At 46.6% G+C, this 21731-nt stretch overlaps 7 protein-coding genes across 7 annotated transcripts; 3 read left to right on the top strand and 4 right to left on the bottom strand.

Annotated features, from left to right (window-relative positions):
- Nucleotides 1-112: 112 nt before the first annotated feature.
- N7469_001013 (uncharacterized protein) lies at nucleotides 113-1556 on the top strand (the record flags this gene model as incomplete). The annotated part of the gene is made up of 6 exons (XM_056639933.1): nucleotides 113-313; nucleotides 372-408; nucleotides 491-561; nucleotides 631-1010; nucleotides 1069-1130; nucleotides 1201-1556. Coding segments are annotated over 6 exons (1107 nt in total), but the record flags the coding sequence as incomplete, so codon positions are not given.
- A 2577-nt stretch (nucleotides 1557-4133) lies between these two features.
- Nucleotides 4134-4385, bottom strand: N7469_001012 (uncharacterized protein; the record flags this gene model as incomplete). Its single annotated transcript, XM_056639932.1, has 1 exon — nucleotides 4134-4385. One exon carries the CDS (start codon nucleotides 4383-4385, stop codon nucleotides 4134-4136), a length of 252 nt encoding a protein of 83 aa, XP_056505689.1.
- Nucleotides 4386-9527: 5142 nt separating this feature from the next.
- On the bottom strand, nucleotides 9528-10115 carry N7469_001011 (small nuclear ribonucleoprotein F; the record flags this gene model as incomplete). Its single annotated transcript, XM_056639931.1, has 4 exons — nucleotides 10098-10115; nucleotides 9951-9988; nucleotides 9674-9829; nucleotides 9528-9594 (listed from the first exon to the last, which is right to left on the bottom strand). Exons 1-4 carry the CDS (start codon nucleotides 10101-10103, stop codon nucleotides 9528-9530), a joined length of 267 nt encoding a protein of 88 aa, XP_056505688.1. The 5' UTR covers nucleotides 10104-10115.
- Nucleotides 10116-10678: 563 nt separating this feature from the next.
- On the bottom strand, nucleotides 10679-11584 carry N7469_001010 (CXXC motif containing zinc binding protein; the record flags this gene model as incomplete). The annotated part of the gene is made up of 5 exons (XM_056639930.1): nucleotides 10679-10822; nucleotides 10877-10999; nucleotides 11155-11220; nucleotides 11277-11391; nucleotides 11550-11584. The coding sequence occupies 5 exons, from the start codon at nucleotides 11582-11584 to the stop codon at nucleotides 10679-10681; spliced, it is 483 nt and encodes a 160-aa protein (XP_056505687.1).
- A 374-nt stretch (nucleotides 11585-11958) lies between these two features.
- On the bottom strand, nucleotides 11959-13920 carry N7469_001009 (putative FAD monooxygenase; the record flags this gene model as incomplete). The annotated part of the gene is made up of 2 exons (XM_056639929.1): nucleotides 11959-13212; nucleotides 13276-13920. 2 exons carry the CDS (start codon nucleotides 13918-13920, stop codon nucleotides 11959-11961), a joined length of 1899 nt encoding a protein of 632 aa, XP_056505686.1.
- Nucleotides 13921-16165: 2245 nt separating this feature from the next.
- On the top strand, nucleotides 16166-17656 carry N7469_001008 (uncharacterized protein; the record flags this gene model as incomplete). Its single annotated transcript, XM_056639928.1, has 3 exons — nucleotides 16166-16317; nucleotides 16375-17002; nucleotides 17063-17656. 3 exons carry the CDS (start codon nucleotides 16166-16168, stop codon nucleotides 17654-17656), a joined length of 1374 nt encoding a protein of 457 aa, XP_056505685.1.
- A 616-nt stretch (nucleotides 17657-18272) lies between these two features.
- Nucleotides 18273-21371, top strand: N7469_001007 (DDHD family phospholipase; the record flags this gene model as incomplete). The annotated part of the gene is made up of 4 exons (XM_056639927.1): nucleotides 18273-19322; nucleotides 19375-20665; nucleotides 20717-20854; nucleotides 20902-21371. The coding sequence occupies 4 exons, from the start codon at nucleotides 18273-18275 to the stop codon at nucleotides 21369-21371; spliced, it is 2949 nt and encodes a 982-aa protein (XP_056505684.1).
- Between the last annotated feature and the right edge of the window lie 360 nt (nucleotides 21372-21731).

Here is a 21731-nt window from a genome sequence, read left to right as displayed (position 1 = left end):
CCACCGTCCAAAATCGCATCATGTCGAACTCGATCTCCCCTTCGGCATTTTCTTTTTTTACCCTGTTCATTCACACTACATGAAGACTGCCGGTCGGTCTTAAAATTGAGAAATCATCATGGAAAGTGTTTGGTCGAGGGATCTTACGCCTGAGCGTATAGCTTATCTTGCACAATCGCGGATTCCGGATGTCATTGCTTGTAATGTGGTGCTTCTTGTGTTCGCAACTGGAGGGTTGTTGGTGCGATTATTTGTGAGGCTGAGATATCTTACGGGGATTAATATTGATGATGTGGTTTGCATGACTAGTTGGGTAAACTATACCATCTTTGCAGTATTCTTGGTGGTTCAAGACTAATGGCGTTTCCTAGATTTTTACCTTCATTTTGTGCTTCACTGCCATGTTAAGTAAGTTCCAATTGAGAAGAGGAGATGCATTGCTCTGAACAAGCATACCCAAAGTATACCGGTACTGATCTCTATATCGCAGTGACAAAATATGGGTTCGGAAAACACATCGGAACCGTATCGAGCTACTATGATCGAGCTATGTTTCTCAAGGTATGTTAAAGCGATCCTCGCTCTTCAATATAGAATATTACCGTGCTGAATCTTTATTCTCTACCACAGCTCGATTTCGTCGCTATGCTCGCCTATGTACTCGCCCTTGGGACAATCAAGATATCCTTCTGCCTACTCTATCTTCACATCTTCCCAGGGAAAAAATTCCGGATCGGTTGCTGGTGGCTTCTCGCTATTATAGTGGCACAAACTATAGCGGAGACATTGGTTGTGCTTTTCCAATGCACACCCATTTACAAGGCTTGGGACGCCACTGGTCTTGTGGAAGGCACTTGTGTTGATATGAATGCATTTTACTACGCTAATTTCGCAGTCAAGCTAGCGAGTGATTTGGCATTGTTCACTATGCCAATTCCAAAGGTGCTCCAGCTCCGAATGTCGATCGGCAAGCGGGTTGGGTTGGTCGTGATGTTTAGTCTGGGTCTGCTGTAAGTTTGAAGTGCCAATTCTTCAGCGATGGAAGGCTAGCCATGCTGACATTTACAGGGTATGCATGACCAGTATTATCAGAATCAGTTACCTAAATACTTTCGAGGTGGACCATACCTGTGAGTGAATTGTCGAGCTTCCCGAACCATGCATTCTATATCAGGCTAATTCTCGTGTCTTTTATCCTAGGGTCAATGGTAGATGCTATGAATTGGTCCTGTGTCGAGGTTGGCGTCGCCATATTCATCGCCTGTATTCCTTCCTTCAACACCCTGGTTACCCACCGATTCCCGACATTACAGCGACTATTGGGACTTCCAAGTAACAAAGGCGAGGCATCAAGCTCATCAAAGGGGTACGGTAGCTCTAGTCGCCGTGCTTACAATAATGTCTCGATGGATGCACCCGACAGACTCAAATTAAAACCGACTATAGGGGAAAGTCAGGTAGATGTGGAAACAAGTCGAAATGAACCCGAGGAATGGGCGATGCATTCCGGGATCCAGGTGACTACAGCTGTCACTGTTAATAACAAGATTGTTTGATCCTTCTTTAGTCGAATATACTTTCGAATTGTGATTTCTTAGTTTCTTCCTTAATTGAATGATAGCATGGAATGGTAAATGTTGATGGACATGAATGCTATCCCGTATGCCCTAGCTCAGCCCCAGGATTTAGCCGCATCAAGTTCTGAGCCACATAGGTGGAAAGGTTGATTCCATTGAGCAGTGGCCATAATATTCTTGCGCTGGAATTGTGGGCTAGAAAATAATTCTGCAGTGTTAGCTATCGAACAAAGATACTCTATAAACTTTTGTTTGATAGCTTCTAAAGGATATTATGCAATGAGGGAACAGTCTGCATGCCGTTGGGAGACTGTCTGTCCTGTAATACAGTAACATGCCCAATATAAGACCTGCTAACAGTATTACAGGACCTGCATTGGAAGGATGATTTGGACGAATTTCAAATCGGAGGGATATGAGCACTGCACTATGGTAATACATAGCCCTGGGTTCTGCACGTTTAGCACGATCTGAATCTTGCTGCCGTAGTCTTTGGGGACGAGAAAGTCATTGGAGCAATGGCATCATCTCATGCTGAAGCTTCCATTGCCTATTTTATGAATTAGTGCAACGGAATATTGTTTTTGATTTACGTAGGAGGTAAACAACTGTTGTTTTATTCAATGGTTGCTACCGAAAATCCTTGATCGGATGGATTCTGCTCAAAGGTACATACCCTGTCTTCACCTTGAATCTGAAACAGCAACCACAGTACTATGCATACCCTGTGTACCCAATTGCATGCCTCGTCCTTAGACTCGGAGATCGCACTTCCTCAATTGAACCATCGGCGGTTATACAAAGAACAGAAAAGGCGAGAAGTGGAGTTTAAAGTGTGTAACTAGGGTTTCTCTATACCACTCCACTATCTACAGAACCCCCTCCTCGTGAAACCCCAATGTCCTACTTTCACTAGGATGTATACTAACGATGAGGTTGCCTAACCATCGGAATTTTTCGAATCCATGGCTGCATGTCGACTTACTGTACGGATGAAATTAAATGATCGGCAAGTTCCCATTAGTATCGAGATACACCGTAGCGTGATCTGTCTTGAGGTCTAGGCACCACAGGTTAAACTAGTGCTGCGTAGATCGCTAGTGGCGGAAATTTTCCAGAACACTCATCAGAACAAGGAAACGAAAAAAGACAGTCTACCCACTAACTAGTCTGAAAATCTCTCTCAAGATCTATGGACCTTTAAGCTAAGACATCTGTTGAGATCTGCTTAAAAAGGGAGGGGGAGGGGACATGGTGGTTCTCCGTGGATAGGGCCGAGATGAACAAGTTTTGAGAAGCACCTTTGTGGAGCAGAGTACATATGTACTCCATTGTCATCTCAAACCCGTCAAATAAGAATAGAATAAAAGTGACGGTTGAGGCAGACCCCAGAACGCCTTAATTTCGGGGTTCAGGAACAATTTCAATCACTTCCGAACCGACAGGTCTGGCCCAGTCCCCGTCTGTATAGTGGTCGCTAGTGTCTCCATCCAACCAAAAGACCAGTTCGCGACGGTCGCTTTGAGTGCCACGACTGGACGAGGGGGAGTTGCCAGGGTCCACCGCGTACCTGAAGAAAGGCGCTCCCGGTCCACGGTTGATCGAATTCAAGATCCAACGCTTTTTTTCCCCTTCAAGGCCCAGGCCAGACGTCTGGTTTTAGATCCACTCCACCATTTGAGAGACACAAACAAACAATGTGAAGTATCTTAATCTGTGTGAACAATAGCAATTTTCGTCGCGTAAGAATATTGGAATATTTCGATTCAAGTTGCGGCGAGAAGATACTACCTGGGGGCGAGAAGTGGAGATTGGATCTGTCGAGGGCTCGTGTTCGTCATGTGAAATTTGAATCCAACGCCGTGGCTGGTCCAGTGTACATATGTAATTTTTGAGGAAATGAGGAGAATGTACTCCGTACTCTCCGATATGCTAGAGGACAGACAAGATAATGGTCATAATAACAATAATCATCGTAATCATAATAACAAGAATGTTATGCTTCTCGTCTTCATCATCACTTGGGATATAAATTCCACTCATTCATTGCAGTAATCCCTTAGACCCATGACAAAAAAAGTAAAAAAAAAAAGATATATAGTATAAGAAGAAGAAAATAAAAATCGGATAGGTCTCATCACATCGTTAATCTAAACCGGGGAGTGCGCCGGCGCAATCAAGTCCTTGCCAACACGGCCAGTTTAATCAAACCAGTCGAGGATGGAACCAGCTCTCCTCCGACCGATTGCATCTAGACATTTCCATCCGACTCCATTCAAGGGGGAGGGATGATGTCCAGCTTTGATTCCATGCGCATGACAAATGCATGGAATGTCTCCGTTATTCCCATTTTGCTCCTGTATCCTTTCATAGGGATAAAGAAAAAAAAGGAAAATTCCTCAAGGTCATGAATATTTGTCATCGTGTCATTCGTATACGCCTCCGTCGTGGTGGGCGAGAAAGAGAGGAGAGAATAGGAGAAGTGGGAGAGAGGAGTAGAGAGAGATGTAGAAGAATGTTCTGGGTGAATAGTTTCCGGCGTGGGAGGAGGAAAGGTTAGGAGTTTCGTCGAGGTTGTGCGAGCATGTTGCTGAACCTCTTCCACCGTTGTGTTGGAGAGGTTGAGTTCGCGCGTCCTAGGTGAGCCTTGTCTATAGGCTTAGATGATTGCGTTGAAGAGCGTGGACGACTGATGGTAGCCTCGTGATCGGCAAGGACATCCTCGAGGCGAACGTCCGAGTCAGACATGCGCAGGTGTGAGTCCTTTGGATCGAGGATTTCGATGAACTTGGAGGGTGTATCGCGCATTGTGTGAACGAGTGTAGATGATTCCTTCTTTCGGGAGAATTTCACCAAGGGTTCTTCCAACTGGTTAAATGCGGGATCTTTTTTCTTTTTCTTCAAAGAAGTGGTGAGTGCGAGATATGTTGAAAATAGTATAAGATGTATGTATTCATACACGATGAGACAACGAATGTCACAAGTAAGCGCGGCACTTTGCAGCACGTTTCACTTTGGGAGGGAAAAAAAAGCGAGAGAATTAATTTCTGCAGAGAGAGGAGAAAAGATAGGAGATCTCATAAAATAAATAGAACCCAAGTAGAAAAGTTCTAGGAGATTAGTTCCGGGCCTTGGGGAAATGCGGGTAGGCCATAATTTTCGTTTCTATGAGGTAGTGGAGACTGCAGATCAGGGGACCGAGGCGAATTGACGAGGGTTTTTCTCCTTTTTGGTTATTATTTTATTTTATTTTTATGTTTATATTTAATATTCTTTTTTTACTGTACTATGTGTGTAGGTATGTATTTGGATTATTTTCTAGCGAGTCTTCAAGATGGTACACACATACGGAGTACTCGGTACACTCAATCCTGCGTAATTTGCCCTTCATCTTCCCTGCATGCTATCCTCGACCAGACGGACGCCTTAATACCTTCACACATCTTCTTCTCTCCCTTCCCCACCCCCCTCTTTTCCTCCGTGCAACATGCTTTTCAGTTGCCTTTCTTCTCCGATAGCTCAGACTCATGTATCATGCACACCACTTACAGAAGGATGGAGAAAGCCCCCACAGTGTTGGCGCACGCAGGATTCCCTCATTTGGCACGCGCAAGCCTGCTGATGAGCGCGGTGGTGGGTGGTGACCAGCGTAAAAGGGCCAGGATCAGCGTTGACAATCCACTTGAACGGCACCGTGGCGTCAAAGTTCTGGCCACTGACCGTTGGGGATGCAGAACCCGCGAGCAGTCATGGTTCGTCCGCTCAGCGTGGATCCTAAGTGGAGGGGACACTTGCGTGGCCCTGGTCAACTGAGCATGCGGAGAGTTTCGTCTGGTAAGTTTTTGTGTGCTCTGAACACCGCAACTTCTGCACGGAGAATGGGAGTGTGGGGAAAAGAGAAAAACAAATATCGAGATTATGACGGAGTAACTCTCTCTCTCCCTGCAGTGCACTAAGAGAAATCGCCCGGCCTGGGTCAAACACTGAGAAATATCTTGAAGGTCGACTAGTGTTTGGCCTAGCGCGCGATGACCTCTGATCCATTGTTAGTGGAGGGCGATGGAGCCCTTCAACCTCTGCTTCAGAACAGCAATGCTAGTTCCACTCTTGTGGTTCCCTATCGGTAGTTCTTGGCTGTTGTACGGAGGGGTTTTCCAACATGACGTCGGGGGGCTCCCGATGCATTGGATTGGCCATCCAGTACGGAGTAGCGTACAACATACATACTGTACAGTACGGATTTAAGGGCAATGTCAGTGGCTGGTGTGCCTTTTGGTACTTTCGTATTTTGCCTCGCTAAAAAAAGAAATACAGCAAATAAAAAAAAAGGAAAATATGTAAGATCTTCCCATTCAAATCGCGTTTTCTTCCCCAGGTGGATTCCAACTCTTACAATATCGGAAATCATCCCATCGCATTGCAGCGATAGACACAGACCCCGGTCAGCCTAAATAGTCAGATTTGCCTCCCAATTACACTCGCACCGCCACCAAGCTGACTTCCCGATGGAGAGCTTTTTACTCTGCCTGTGCGGAGTAGATGATTGTGAGATGTGAGATGTGAGATGAACAAGTAGGCAACGGCTTCCCTCCAAACGCTATGGCATCCGATATATCCGAAATTATCATGGCAAACGATTTCACTGCCTTGGTAATACAGACTTAGTAAGGCTGAGCACTCGAGGGGGCTGATTCACGAGCCAAATACTTCCACCCCCAATTCATTTGACCGAGGTTGCGCACATCAGGTATCCGCGATGCTAATTTGGCCCCAATTGAGCCGATGATGGAGACCAGAACAGTGCAGTATGTACTTAATCAATCAGGGCTCTATCCAATCGAGTGAAGGTGAGCTAGGGACTGCTAGAGTAACGGATTAAGAGAACTTGAAGGACAATCCTACGTATTATATGAAATGTCGTAGGACTTCTACAGACATGTCCGAAACTCAACCTGAAACACGCCACATGAGTTGAAGCCACTATCGGGGAATACAGATTACTGCTATGGTGACACCAGACTAACATCAAATCCGAAATATTAAATATTGAAAACATTCAAATATTCTTATCTTTAGCTACATAAACTACAGCTCTTAGGTGCTAGTACTGGTGAATATGTGAAATTGTGGGATCTCGCATATGAGATATCATGTTCCAATGCACAGGGATATTAGAGAATAAAGCTATTGATGATTCTTCAGAATTTCCTCAATACCCGCCCCCTCCCCCCCAAATTGTTTCGCCGATAACGGCGCTAAATTATACTGTACGATACAAAGTATACATATTAGGTCAAGCACTCTCCAGAAATCCCCCACCTTGAGCTTCAAGTTGGAGCTTACTTCCCCACCGACTCAGCCTGAGCTTGGGGCCATGACGTTGGCTGATTCTGGTGTTTCTCCGCGAGAAGCTCCACGCCGATCACCCCCTCCCACAAACTATAAAAAGAAAAAGAGCTTCATATGGACACAGTGGATACAGTTATACGGGTATACAGTACTGTATGTGCCCGAACCAAACGAGATACCCACATAATGAAAGGAATCAATTCGATCACGAACTGATGTGCAGGGTAAAGTACTGGGTCGGTGGAGTGAAGCAAACCAACGGAGTTCTCCTTTGCCTTCAAATGCATTCTATGTATACGCACGGCCTTCCCAATACCAATTAATGCCCAGCGGGACGATCAGACACTCAGATGATCGACAATATCGGATTCCCGCTACAAGCATTTCCGTGAATGATTAGGTACTGGTTCGTGCGGTGTGATTGGCATGGGCGATGGTCCGATTCATGTACTACGGAGCACGTTGCACCTTGCAGATGCATCCAGTGTGGAAGCATACAGTATACTTCTTCTGTTTTTGGATGCCGCGTTATGCCCTTGCCACAGAGCGCCCCTGTTTGCGTAGCGCGTTACGCGTTCTAAAGTTATACTCTCATATGTAGTATTCGGACTCAAGTGGATTATGACAGGAGAAAGCGCAGGATCGGCTTGCTGGAATATCTGTAACCGTTGCTTGTTAAGGACTTACCAGAGGCGAATTTGACTCCGGTGTAATTAGTGAACTTAGACTTCACGGCACTACGCAGCATGATGTTTCTAGTCAAGTCAAATGAGTTTCGGAGCAAGTATATTGTATTGATTTGGCCAGTAGGCATGCAATAAAACCGCAATGGCAGAACTATAGAAAACACCTCGTAAATCAAAAAGAAATTAAATATCTCAACAAATGTCCGCCAAGAAAGAGTAAATAATTCCCGTCTTCCTGGTTATCATTTTTCAATCTCTTCTCTTTGGCAGGCGTTATTTTCGACTTCCTCTCTAGTGAAGGAAAATCACTCGAGTAGACTTAGCAAGTGACTCGAGATTAAGACCCAAGCCATGAGCCAGCGGGGGGGCTCATAACCTGTAAAGACTAGTAGTGGGGTAGCTAGTAGTCTTGAATCGGAATGGCAGAACTATGAAAAAGCTTCGTAAATCAGTAGGAGAGCAAACACCTGGACAAAGGATTTGCCAAGCAAGAACACATAGTCCCCGCAATTCTGGCTGTCCCCTTTTATCTCCTCTCCCATGATGCGCAATGTTTTCGACTCGCTTCATATAAAAGGAAAGTCACTTGCGTATTACTTGGATAGACTCTTAAATCACTGACTCGAGATGAACAACCGAGCCTTAGAAAGAAGCCATCTGGGTGAGAATGTCAGGGAAGGAATGGACCATGACAGTCACGCCAATACCACGCAGTGCCCTTCAAGCGGAAGATGTCGCTCAGAAGTCCCCAGATGAAATAAAAGATGGAGTGACAGACACACACACAACCAACGAATGGCAAATAGGAGACACGAAAGGCCTACGTGTTTAAGCCTTGGAAACAGCGGATCAATGTGTCATTGAAGATGATGCCGATTTTGTGCACTGCAAACTTATTGAGCGAAAGCTGAACAAGTCGATGACATAGTGTTGACGGCCTAAATTCCTACCAGGGCCAGGTTCAGAGAGTCCTCCAACAGAGGTGTTTTTTTCAACCGAGGGTAGTGAATACCAAGGCCAGGTTGGAGCCGCAGTATTGGGAATGCAAAGGTCTCCAATTGTGTATGCATACTGATCAGTATCTCGGCCTCAGAACAGTTTATTGTTTAGCTGAATGAAATTGAAGCAGCATTGATCAAGTTCGTGGGAATGAAGATTCAGAAGTACAAAGGAGCTGGGTCAGTATGTAGGTCAGTGTGCGAAGAAAATGATGATCTTGCAAATAGTCGGATAGCTATCCAGACAATTACCAATTAAAGAAGGTCCTCCAGCCAATACGTGATCTATGTAGAAATATGGCAACAGTTGACACCAGAGAGAATGGAATTTACGGTGGTGCAACATGAGTGTAAGATCCCCCACTGACCGCTTTGATCTACCGCCCACTTTAATAGACATACCGCCTTTCGTTTCTACTATCATTTCCGAAGTTTTGATGTGGCAGAAAGTCGAGTAGGTTGGAAGTGAATCTTAGGGCACCATAGGACACGGGAGAGGCACTACAAGAGGTGCCTCAATCCATGGAGCATCGCAAGCCGAAGAAGTTAGTTGAGCAAGGGCATGCTAAATGTCAGAATAAACTGATTTGTGCGTGTTGTCAGGGCGTGCACCACGGGGAAGGCATCATTTTCACCATCTACTTTTCTACTGTTTGATTTATTGTACTTGGGATCTCTTATTTGACAATACGTCACAATCCCTTTTTATAACTGGCGTTGGGCAATTTTCCTGCTTCCCAGAGGAGTGCATACATAGCCATTGCGCACAAAGCTAGGCTACATTAGGTTAATTGAACTTTGAACGAAATTGAATTGAACATCCGAGTCATTAAGAAAACAACCCCAGCGGGCGAGCCCCTCGCCTACTGAGCACTATGCATCGATCGATATTCTCGCTTGATGATTTTAATTCCCAATTATTTTAATCCGAGATCCGTCATTTCCACGTCCGCGGCCGAGCCCATCCAGAGAATATTGTTACACCTGGGAGAACAAGTTAGCATCAACCCTATTTCTCAAATATCCGAGCTCGCTTGGTGCTGAAATCTCCTAATCGACATACCGGATAAGAACCAAACCCAAAGAACCAGTGTGCTTGCCATCAATGTACTCCTCCGTATCCCGCAGCAGAACGTTCATATAGGAATCAATGCTCTCAAGAGTACCCTTGTACTCAGTCTGACCCCACTTCAGGCGAATAACAAGCTCAGTGCCGACTCTGCAGAAACAGGAACATTAGTATTGAAAGACAATGACCGGGGTGTCTAGAAGTGATATGGGTTTCTGCAGGTATTCAATGGGACGAGGGCTGAGTGAGTTGGGCGGTGGGAATCGCGTACCTAGCCTGAAGGAATGGCCGAGGGTTGACGGGTTGGAACTGTATAAGAGATATATCAGCAATAGTCCTGTGCAATTCTTCAGATGCAGATGTGATCGCTTTGACGAGCGCATCGCGGAGCTTGATTTGGTTTCGTTGGAAGACGTACACTCATTGTGATGGTTGTGCTAGCAGGGTTGCAAAAATTGTGAGAGGAGTAGGCGAGGATGAGTAAAATGAGTAGATATTTGCGGCAATGAGGTTTCTTTCTTTGCGCGATTGGTCGTGGTCCGCGCGAGAATTGGAGGTTGGCGGAGTCGACAGCACCGCGAAAATGTGAGCTGGTCGGGATAGGTTGTGGACCAATAAGGGGAAATCATTCCTCACCGCCTTGGTGACTGTCGGCGAAGTAGCTGAACTTGCGCTGTTCTTCTTTGAAAAGAGATATAAAAAAGGGGGAAGGGAATGGAGGAAGAAATTACGAGGAAGTAAATTGTTGTGTTTTGATTTTTTATGTCTTCTCATGAATGGCTGCTATAACTCCTCAATCATATTGTTCAACACCACACCAAGTTTCCCACACGCCACGCTCAACAGGACACTGGTAATAATACAGCGAAAACACCATCATAATCAGAGGGATAAAAAGAATATATGGGTCTCGTCCATGAGGACACATCCAAAAAGAAGTGGTGATTCACCTTCCCAGGTTAATCCGGACTGTGCAATCGGCACCAAAAGCGTATAGATTTATGCCCGACCAACAGTCCATTTAAGTTCCTTGATACTAACCTCCTCATTGGACTTCTCGTCGTAATCATACCACTCACCCTCGAGGAGATCAATTCCAGAAAAGGGAGTAGAAGACTCAATGCCCTTAGCCTCCCACTCGCCCTAAACAAATGTAAGAATATTGATATACCTTCTGCGCGAGATGGGTACACTTACATCAGGCTTGAATTCGACGAATTCCAAACCACGGCAGTCCATTTCGATAATTTTCTGACCGGTCTTCTTTTCCTGGACCTCGTAGGTATTGGGTCCGGAGATGATGGAAGCGGAGTGAGTTTTCTGCGGATGGCAGTGTAAGCTCATTTCATATTGGAATTGGGCAGTAAAATGTGAAGATAAAGATTCGACATTTATCTTCCTTAGAAAACTGATCTCAATTGGAACTGTGCATCTTCCAAATGGAATCAAATTGCTTGCAGAATGAGGTGACGTACAGTGCAGAGACGACATTTCCAGACGAAGTTTGCCTCACCCCTGCTACCGGGGATTTCATGTTCCTCCTGCAGATTATTAGAAAAAATTCATTTCAGACTCCCGTTTCACAAGAATGACCTACGAAACGGTTGAAGCTCACCCAGTTGGGGTGAGTCTCACGGCAAGATGTGCATTGCACCTTGAAAGTGTAGAAATATGGGTTCTCCTCGGTATCAGTTGGCTTCAAGGAAGTGACGCTGTGAATAGAGTGTTAGGTTTGGTGGCACTTGACTATATCTTGAGGGCATAGAGGAAATCAATGCTTCCGTTAATCCTGCATTGAAAATTGTTGCTCAATGCGGGGAATTGTAAGAGGGGCATTAGACTGGATCCAGCTCGATGTGAGGAGACCTACCCTTCCAACTCGGCAGTCAGGACTAGAGAGAGCATCTTGAATATCTCGCTTGATGCTTATTGAAGCTGGCAGAGCTGTGTGTTCAATTTGAGGTTGAGGATGAAGTTCAAAAGGTGTCGCGATGCGGGGTGGAGACAGAAAATAGATCCGGTCTTGGCGGCCAAAAGTGAGGAATCACGGTCTACAGATGGCAGTGATATCCTAGTGCCATTTAAAATTCGAAAAAATTCAGAATGAGAAATCAAAGGACAGACAATTATTTGAAAATATTTTCTTCTATTCGTAATCATATATATGACCAATCAAAACGCCTATTATGCTCAAGCATTCGCTCGAAGAAAGCGATAGAAACCAGCTATTTACAACCAAATGACAAACGATCATACAAGGTGAATCACCTGAATGTTATTTACAGACGGCTCTGCTGGGAGTCCTGTCCTAAAGGCTTCGTAGCAAAGGAGCCGAAGTATTCGTTAAGGGCGTCGGCGGTGCCGCTACCCTCGACCAACTGGATGGTGCAAGCAACGTGGCTATCAGGGCGGGTCACAACGACACCACCCTTCTCGGCATCGAGGCCAAGTTTCTCGTGAGCCGCGAACTTGGCGCTAGGGACACGGACATCGGGGATGTCATCCGCGTACAGGTGGTGGTGGTAATCGCGCAGAATCTGAGGGATGGAGTCTACATCGAGCTCATTCTTGGCACCGGCATAGATGAGAGAGAGGGTGAAGAGCTTAGAGTGAGGGTGGTGACGTTCGAAGAAAGAAACATCGGCGATGTCAGATCGACGGTAGACGGAGAGGAAAGAACGCTCCTTCTCCAAGTTGGCGGCCAGGTCAGCGATGGCCTTTTGAGTCTTGTTCTGGTTACCGGCGAAGATGAAGATGCGGAAGGATCCGTTGGCAGGAACCTCCTGTTCAAGCTCAACGAAATTGGAATCAGCCAGACGGGTGACCATGGTAGGAGTAAAAGCACGACCAGGAGTCAGGCGAACGTTAGGGATGTTGAACAAGGCCGACTTGGCAGGGTGGCTGGCATCCCAGTTGAAGATGTTGGGCTTGTAGGCAACTCCATATCCGCTAGTGAACTCGCAAGAGGACTTGAAGGTCTTGACGAATTCATCTTCCTCGCCATCATTTCCAGAGACAGCCTTGCTAGCCGAAACCTCGCTGGCGTTAGGACGGCGCTTCGAAAACAGAGCGGCATACTTGGCGTCGAAGTTCAATAGGGTCTCGGCGATATCCTTGCGCTCACTCTCGTAGGTGCTCAGAATAGAGCGATTGGCAAAGCCAGTCTCGACAGCGTGAATCTTCCAGGCCATGTTGAGAGCATCGTGGAAGGCAGTGTTCATACCCTGACCCGCCTTAGGGCTGTGAGTGTGGCAGGCGTCTCCACCCATGAATACACGCTCGTCCAGAGTGTACTTCTCGGCGATACCCTGTCCAATGGGGTAGACGGAGTACCATTCAACACGGTCCCACTCAATCCAGTATGGCTTCAGGATGTTCTTTGCGGTTTGCTGGACCTCCTCGGCGGTAGCGGTCTTGCGGGGGTTCCAATCGGGATCGGTCGAAGAGGCGATTTGGACGTACAAGCGGACCATGTTGTCCTCACGGGGGATAACCATGATGGAGCCGGCATCGGAGTGAATTGTGCATTTAGTCTGCAAAAATATTAGTTTGGATGGATTTCAGGCTTTACGGCTTTTTTATTCTTTTTCACTTACCTCGATATCAGGGAAGTTAGTGCGGACAACACCGTCCATGACACCCCAGACATAGGCAATGGGGTCCTTGTGGTGAATCTTGATACCAAGCTGTTCACGAACAAAGCTACGAGCACCCTCACCGCTGAAGAGGTACTTGGAGCGGACAGTCTCAACAACGTTGGTGTCAATGCACTTCAGCTGCACCTCAACGGGGTAATCGGCATTGGCGCCATCGTTCTTGAAGCCGTGGATGGTCCAAGGACGCTCGACCCGAGTGCCAGCCTTCTCAATCTCATCAATGAAGACGCGCTCAATCTTACCCTGGTGAACGAGGGTGGTAAAAGGATACCGGGTATCAATGAAACGAGGGCAACTGGGCCAGCTACCAGTGCGGCCGATACCAGAGCCATCACCCTTGGGGTCCCAGAAGGCAACATCGTAGACCTTAGCGGGTTCATAAGCCATAATAGAGCGCTTCAGACCAAGGTTGCGCAGGATCTCTGTAGAACGCGGCTGAATTCCATCAGCACGGCCAGTGGCGGTCGGCACCGGACGGTTGTCGATGTGCTTGACCTTGTATCCCCAGCGGGACATACAAAGGGACAGCAGCAAGCCCACTGGGCCGGCGCCGACGATGACAATGTCATACGTCTCTTGCACCATGTTTGCTGACGAGTCAAGAGGTCGGAGGTGAAGGTCGGGGGGTATATATAGAGAGAGAGAAAGAGAGAGAGAGTGGTGATAGCGTAGTGGTGGGGGTTATGCTGAATGCGACGACAGTTCAACCCAGGTCTTTGTAAAACAATGTATGCTGTACAATCACAATCCAAGAAGACAAATGATCGAGGGCCATGATGGGTAGATAAATACTTCAGGCAAGCCGGGGTAAGCGGGCCGACCAGAAGGAATTTGAGATGACGGAGAACAGCCACGGCATTGGGGATCGGTTTGTATCGTGGAGAGCTACTGGGGGGTAGAGGCCGGGGGAAACCAATCAGAGAGTAGAAAGAGCAAATTATGCCAGCATAAGCGTGTGGGGACATGCACTCAACGCAAAGACATGAGTTGCCGTCGATGATCCCGGACTGCAGGGCTCAACTGGAACGAGAGTGGATGGTGGGTGAATTGGCGAAGAATCACAGCGAGTGGTGGAAGAAGTTCAAGTGGAGTCGGTCTTTCTCCACTTTTGACTTGCCCGGCTGCTTCAGTCGGCAAGTGGAACTCGGTTGATGGGCCGGGATTTCAAGTTATCTGCACACATAGTCATAGGTAGTAACTAGTTAGTATGTACGTTTACTATACTTGCTACTATGTAGATTGCTGACGGGTGGACTGTACCTTGCAAGTTGAAGTCTCTATTGTGCCGCTCTATCCACCGGTCTCCACGCCAGGGCAGTTTCACCAGGCAGTTTGCTTGGTGAAACCCGACAAAGACTCCCAGATTCTGATTGACTTGCGTAACAAATTTTTCTTGATTGGTTTGCTATTAACTGTAGCCAGATATCCGCACTATGTATGTTTGATAGTTATTACGACAATATTCCCTGCTAGCATCCGCTTCGTAACGAGATGGATCTATACTAGCATTTACCCCATAGTATACATCCAGAGGCCCGTCTACACCTAAATCCGTAGTTAGTTCAATCATACTACCTAGGCAATAATAACAAAATTACTGTAACATGAACACCTCAACATGAGTAAATCTACCAATATGCATACATATGCAGGAGTAGTTCATGGCCCCATCTCGCCCATGATTCGTCCCGAGTGATCATCCGCTGGGGGTTTTAAGAAAGTACTAATTAGGGTGATCACTTTACATAGTACAACATCATAACCTCGGGCCTGACATAAGATTTCGCCTCTTTCCAGACTCTTGTATACCCAAATTTAGAGTCAGTACATATGTATATTGGCAGATCTCGGGATTCGAGATGGCAATGAGACAGATCATAGCGAGAACCCGGAAATTCCGATCAGCCCGTGGAGGATCGGCAAGAAGACCGGCTGCGGCTTAGCCTCGTCGGATTAACTAGATGACGATGGTACGAGTGGTAGCCTCAGGCTAATTGCGATGTCTGAATCACCTCAGGTATAAATTCTAGACTAGCAGAGTAGTCGTAAAAGAATTTCTCGAACTTTTGAAACCTCTTTCTCCTCTTCAGATGAGGTGATCAGTTGACTATGGCAGGTAAATAGAGACCAATTGATTTAAGGTCAAGCTAGCCAATCCCTTGCATGGGGGAGTCGCGCCTTTCCATTCACTTCCAAGCGCCTATCGTCTACAATGCAATGTACTATAGAACAAACAACCTAGCTAATTTCGAATAGAAATGCAAATTAAATGACTACTTATTGAATATTCGCTATCTTCCAAATCGAAGCTCTTAATCAAATTTATCATGATCAATCCAGTGAATGCTTCAGTAGTACACTTTTGACACCCGCGTGTGTGGACGTACTATAGTGTCTTCGCAACTTTGTTTTTTGTTGATATTGAGATTTATCCCCAAGCCTGAGCTACCCAGCCTCCCAGATCAGTTGAACTATTTGGATTATGGATTGCGATGTGGAATCCTTTGAACTACTCCCTGCTAAAGCGTATATCCCACCCAGTCAAGCCCAACGTGAGGATTGTCAACATACTGCCCGTTTCGGGTAAGTGAATGCCCATTCCAGGTCGCAACAATCTTATTGAACCTACTCAACACCTTCGAGTGAATGCTTAAAGCCAGTCAATGCTAACTATCAATGGACGAATATCGACAGTCCAGATTCTCCTTTCCCCAGATTCTCATCCTCAACTGTGATCGGCCAATTCTCTGGTGCGGCTTTGCCTCGGGGATATCGTGACAATTCCATGAGCAGTATCTTTCAAGGCGATTCCCTTCAGAATACATCAACTATGCAAGAGATCGCAATATCACCTCTAGGGCAACAGCCGCTGGAGATGCAGCTTTCAGCAAACTATATCCCGCTTATGCTGCATGGGGCTGATTCTCCTGCTGTTCAGCCAGGACCAAGTTCTCCCACAAGTGTTTACGATACGACTCCGGAGTAAGTACATAACCATAACTCTCAAAATGGGATCCGCTGACTGGATTCTCCGAGCAGGGACTATGGGAGTATCGCCGGAGACAACCCTTACTTTGAAGCTAAGGAGCTGGTCACTGCTCCGTGCGACGATCCCTCTCCAAGTCTTACAGTAACAAACCAGCAACTTGGGCTAGCCAACTCGCAGAGTTTACGAAATATAATACAGTGCGACAGTCCGACTATTACTGGAGCATCTTGCCCTCCCCGCGACGAGGCTCTTCGGGCGTTGATTCCAGAGGGGCTGCAGTGGCCCGCTAAACCTGGACATAAACTTCGGCCACATCTGACGATCCCCGAGGATTTGAGACGACCGAAAAGCTCCAACGCTTCGGTTTATGAGGTTGAGTCTCTGCTTTCAGCTAGTGCAAGGGTGATTAAATCGCCAGGTCAATCTCCAACCCAGTCTCGGAACCAGTCCCCAGAAAGGTCCTCAACGCGGTCTCCAACCCGTTCTCTAGACACTATTGAAGAAGAGATCAGTATGGACAGTACCCTAGGTCTCAAAAGAAAGCCAACGACCGCGGGCGAGCGCGTTCACAAGAAACTTTTCGGAGACAACGGTTGGCTGGATGATCACAAACCTCCACGGACTCCCAGACGAAGACCGAGTGTCATACGAGAGCTTGGAAGAAAGCTCAAGGGCCTGGTAAGTGATATCATTTCGCTGAATTTGAATTGATCGGAAAATAATGATCATAATGGGTAGACCGGGGATAGTCACAAGAGTTCCAGTCCAACGAGTGGCCCTATATCACCAACAGGCTTACCCAGCCCCTTCACCCCAGTCTCACTCACGTCGGCACAACAGTCGAAACTTTATGCTGAACTCGAAGTTATGATATGTACCACGGCAAACGACTTCCTTTTGAACGAATATTACAGTGGTCGAGTCTCTCAACAGTCTATCGAAAGAGTTTACGACTTCTGGACCTCCAAGAATCGTCCCCAAGTCACGGAATTTCGATTCGATCAAGCTACACAGCGAGACCTCATCAGGGCAAACCATCGCAGTCTAAGATTTGCCGGAGAAAGCTCCACCAACCCGATCATGCTGGAGTCCAACCTCTCTAATTGGAAGGTCATCGCCCAGGAGATGAATGTTCGTACATTCTGTTTGCCAGACAGCGCTATTCGGAAGCACCTTCACGATACACGCAATATTCTGGACATGCTCGATGCATCGATTCTTACACTTCAGCAATTTCGGAATGTCAGCAATCAGGCTCAGGAAGCGATGATGGACGAGTATATCAAACGTCGTCCTCGGATTAGCAGTAGCCAGCAAATTTTCACTGTCTGAAAAAAAAAGGAAGACAAGGGATCGAGCTGGAGCGGTACCGGAAAGCAAATATTATGATAGTCAATCTATTGGGGGACAAGGAAGACTGCGAAAAGTTAGCTGAGGGATTGACTGAAGGCGGTAGTCGGTGATGTTTACAAGTAAATTTTGATGGAGAATGTTCGACCTTTTAAAGTATTGAATCCCCCATTTTTACACATTGTAGTATTGACATACTCCGAATGAGATGGTTCTAGTATCAAATTTTATGGGAATTAAAGATATCGCAAATGAATCATCTATATAAATGAATATATATAAAAAAAAAATCAATATATATCTATGGGTAATAAAATAGTCCAATTCTTAATGCTGCACTTCCAAGTGGGCAGAACACGTGCCGCGACGTCATCTTCGACGCAGCTGAGTTCTTGCAACTTCAACTTCTTTCTTCTTTCTGCTTCCTCTCTCCGAGACTTCAAGTCTTCATGCGACCAACCATCTCTTTTGTCCTGGTCGGTTGCTTCCGATCGGCCTAGGACCAGTTGTGGCGCTTGGCGATGACCATTTGGCGATCGATGTTTTGATCTCGCGCTGATAGCTAGAACCCTAGAAAAGTGGAACCGCGCTCTTCACAATGACGGGCCCTTTCCATACCTATGGTTCGACCTGTTTACTTGCAGACGAGGATTCCGAGCTGTCAAGTCTGTATTCTCACGATAGCCCGCCTCAGGTTCGATCTCAATTCTTCTACATCTCTTCCCTGCCAATTGACGACCCGCTGGCCCCTTTGCCCCTAGCGACTGGACAAAGCTCCGAAAATGAAAGAGCTCCGCCGAAACCATTTTCAGCGAAGGATAATCTCGCTTTGGAGACCTCATGGCGGTCATTAGGTAAAGCTCGCCAGGATAAGAGGGCGACGGGATCTAAATCTCGACCGGACACGTCAACAACGCAGGCCGGCATAGCTGTCCCTGGCCATACATCGAGGTCGGAGGCGGAACGCTACCGCAGGACTGCACATAGAAAAGACGATGCAGGCTTGGTTAGTGGTAGAAGTACTGTCAGTAACTCGCCATCATTTCCTGATGAGACTCCTGGACGACATCTCAAAAGTCGGTCAGGTTTGCCCATAAGCTCTGAGCCCCGAAACGAGGGCTCTGCTCGAAGACATGTGACCTCATTTGTGGAAACCAGCTTCAACGATGAGCCTCCTAGGAGCGATCCACATGATAGAAAGCGGGAACTTTCGTCTTCATTGCAAGGTTCGCCGTCAACCAAGAGAAGAAGTGATTCAACCCTGGGTGACAACGACGACGGGGATGATAGTCAAGTTGACTCTGGGAGTGTCCGTGCGAATCGATCCCGCGATGTGAGTATCAGTGGGTCACCTTTCATCAGAGCGCCAATTCCCCAATCTCACAGTCAGTTTGGAAGCTCAATCGAATCTTTACCATCAAAGAATGGGGCTCAGGAATCATCAACTGAAGCTCGAGGCAGTGCGCCAAACCCCGGGGCCCCTAAACCATCTGGTTTGAGAGCAACTGTCAGCCTGGACCAGTTGACTCAAGATGGTTCTGAAGACGGTCGAAATCAAAGAGATTCCAAAGACCGTAATGACGAAGTCAAAGCAAAAATCCCCGTTGGTGCTTCGCGACTTCATTTGGTAGAGCTTCCTAACTTAAAGGTATGTCCATCAATTTGGTATTTGATCTTGCTGAGCTGACACCCGCTACCAGATGAAACCAATATACTGGAGCCCGCTTCATGACGTCTCAGTCGTAGTACGAGCTACATGGTTTTACAAGAATACTATGTATCCTGTGGAGACTGCACTGGCCAACAAACTAGAAGAAGGATACGCGGACCTGAAGCCCTGGACGGAAACTTGGCAAGATGAATTGAATAGCTGTGTAGAAAATGGCGCGGATGCAGAGCTCAAAATTGTGCATCGTCTTTGGTCAAACGGAAAAGCAGACTCTGTCGGTGAATCCGGAACGACTCGAGGTGAAGATCTAGAGACAGATCCGGATGATGATATCCCAGAGAGTCCCGATCTCAATCAAGCAGCCGGTGGAACATCAACATCCAATGCTGTTAAACCGTATCTATCCTCGAGTGCTATCTACGTGGATGCACGGAACGCCCAAATTCTTCGACCAAATTTGCTACCTTCTGTTTCCCGAGGAAGACGACCACTCGGTGCAATCCGCAAGGGGCGACAAATTGGTATACCTGTGGTGCGCGGCTTCAGTCGGCAATTATGGGACAAATTCCATCCTGCAAAGCCCAATCCTGTTGATGTCAGGCAATACATCCGGCGAAATCAAGCTCAAGAGCCGGAACCAGCCCCAGGCGAACAAGTTTGCTATGCTTGCAAAATGGAAGCACTACGACCAAGCCCTACAGATCTTGTGCTCGTCATTCATGGTATTGGTCAGAAATTATCGGAGAGAATGGAAAGTTTCCATTTTACACACGCCATGAATGCGTTTCGTCGTCAAGTCAATGTGGAATTGAATAGCGAGCCTGTCTGGCCTCACGTTGACCAGGACAATGGAGGTATTATGGTTCTACCTGTAAATTGGCGAACGACCTTGTCTTTGGAAGACCCTTCTCTCGAAACAACAGGCTCCGATGATCCAACTCCAAATAACTTTTCGCTCGACGATATAACGCCTCAAACACTTCCTGCTGTTCGTTCATTGATCAGTGATGTGATGCTCGATATTCCGTACTACTTGTCGCATCACAAACCAAAGATGATCAGGGCTGTTGTCAGAGAAGCTAATCGAATTTACCGACTTTGGTGTAAAAATAATCCAGGGTTCCAAGAAAACGGCCGAGTACACCTTCTCGCTCATTCTTTGGGAAGTGTCATGGCCTCCGATATTCTCAGCCACCAGCCAACACATGTCCCACGCTTTGATTTCCACAACACACCATTGCACAGCGATATCTTCGAGTTTGATACCCGAATATTATTTTTGTGCGGCAGTCCTGTCGGATTTTTCCTGCTGCTGAATAAAGGTATGTTTTGATACAAGAGTTGGTCTTGTATATTTTCTGACTCTACTTTAGCAAGTCTACTTCCCCGAAAGGGTAGAAATAAATCTGGAAGCGAAGGGGATGATCTCGTACGAGGAGTCGCTGGAGAACCCGGGAACTATGGCTGTCTCGCTGTAGATAATCTTTACAACATCATGCATACCACTGATCGTAAGTTATCTCGCCTTGGCCTTTCCGACAGAAACTAACATCCACAGCAATTGCATACCGTGTGAATGCTGCAGTCGACACCGATCTTTCCAATTCACTTAAAACAGCCTCAATCCCCAGTGCCACATCGTCTTTTTGGACGTCCTTCGGAAGTGTTTTCAAATGGGGCTCTACACCTACCTTCATGGCTTCTTCAACTCCAGTTCGCCCGGCAGCCGTCACAAAGCTACCATCAACCGTTGAAATGGAGACCCACGACTTCACCCGCGAAGAACTTGCCGAGAAGAGAATGCTTTTGCTAAATGATAATGGCCAGATCGACTATTATCTTTCCGGTGGCGGTGGTCCGCTCAATATCCAGTATCTCAATATGCTCAGTGCTCATAGCAGCTATTGGACATTAACGGATTTCGTGAGATTCTTTGTTGTTGAAATTGCGAGGAAACAGGGTCGTGCGGGGACGTTACTTGCTTTTCGAGCGGAGAAGAAGAAGGGATGGAAGTATTCACGGGGTTGAATAGATTGCTCCTCGTGTACTCTCTATCTCTACCTAGATGCAGAGTAAATGTCGAGGTTATTTGGAGTTTTGGATTTAGGTACTAAATAGCTTACATACTCGCATATTGCATCTCGGGTTGGAATAAATGTATTGCTCCAAGTTAAATCGTCCATGTTCTCATACGCTCATTGATTGCTATAGTGAAAGTCACTGGTATATAGTACTGCCAGTGACAGTGTGAAGTCATGTCCAAATAAATACCCAGAAAGCGGCAAAGGGGTGAAGCAACATCAAGTTGAGAGGAGAGCAGAGAGAAGAAGAAATAATATAATCACAAAGAATAAGAAAACAAGAAAGAATCAGAAGAGATCTAGGGAG

Source organism: Penicillium citrinum (assembly GCF_028827155.1).
Source record: "Penicillium citrinum strain IBT 23319 chromosome Unknown utg000001l:1.0-4955037.0:1.0-4956770.0, whole genome shotgun sequence".
Classification (NCBI taxonomy): Eukaryota; Fungi; Ascomycota; class Eurotiomycetes; order Eurotiales; family Aspergillaceae; genus Penicillium; species Penicillium citrinum.
Note: the sequence above shows the minus strand (reverse complement) of the source record. Positions and strands in the feature narration are given on the sequence as shown.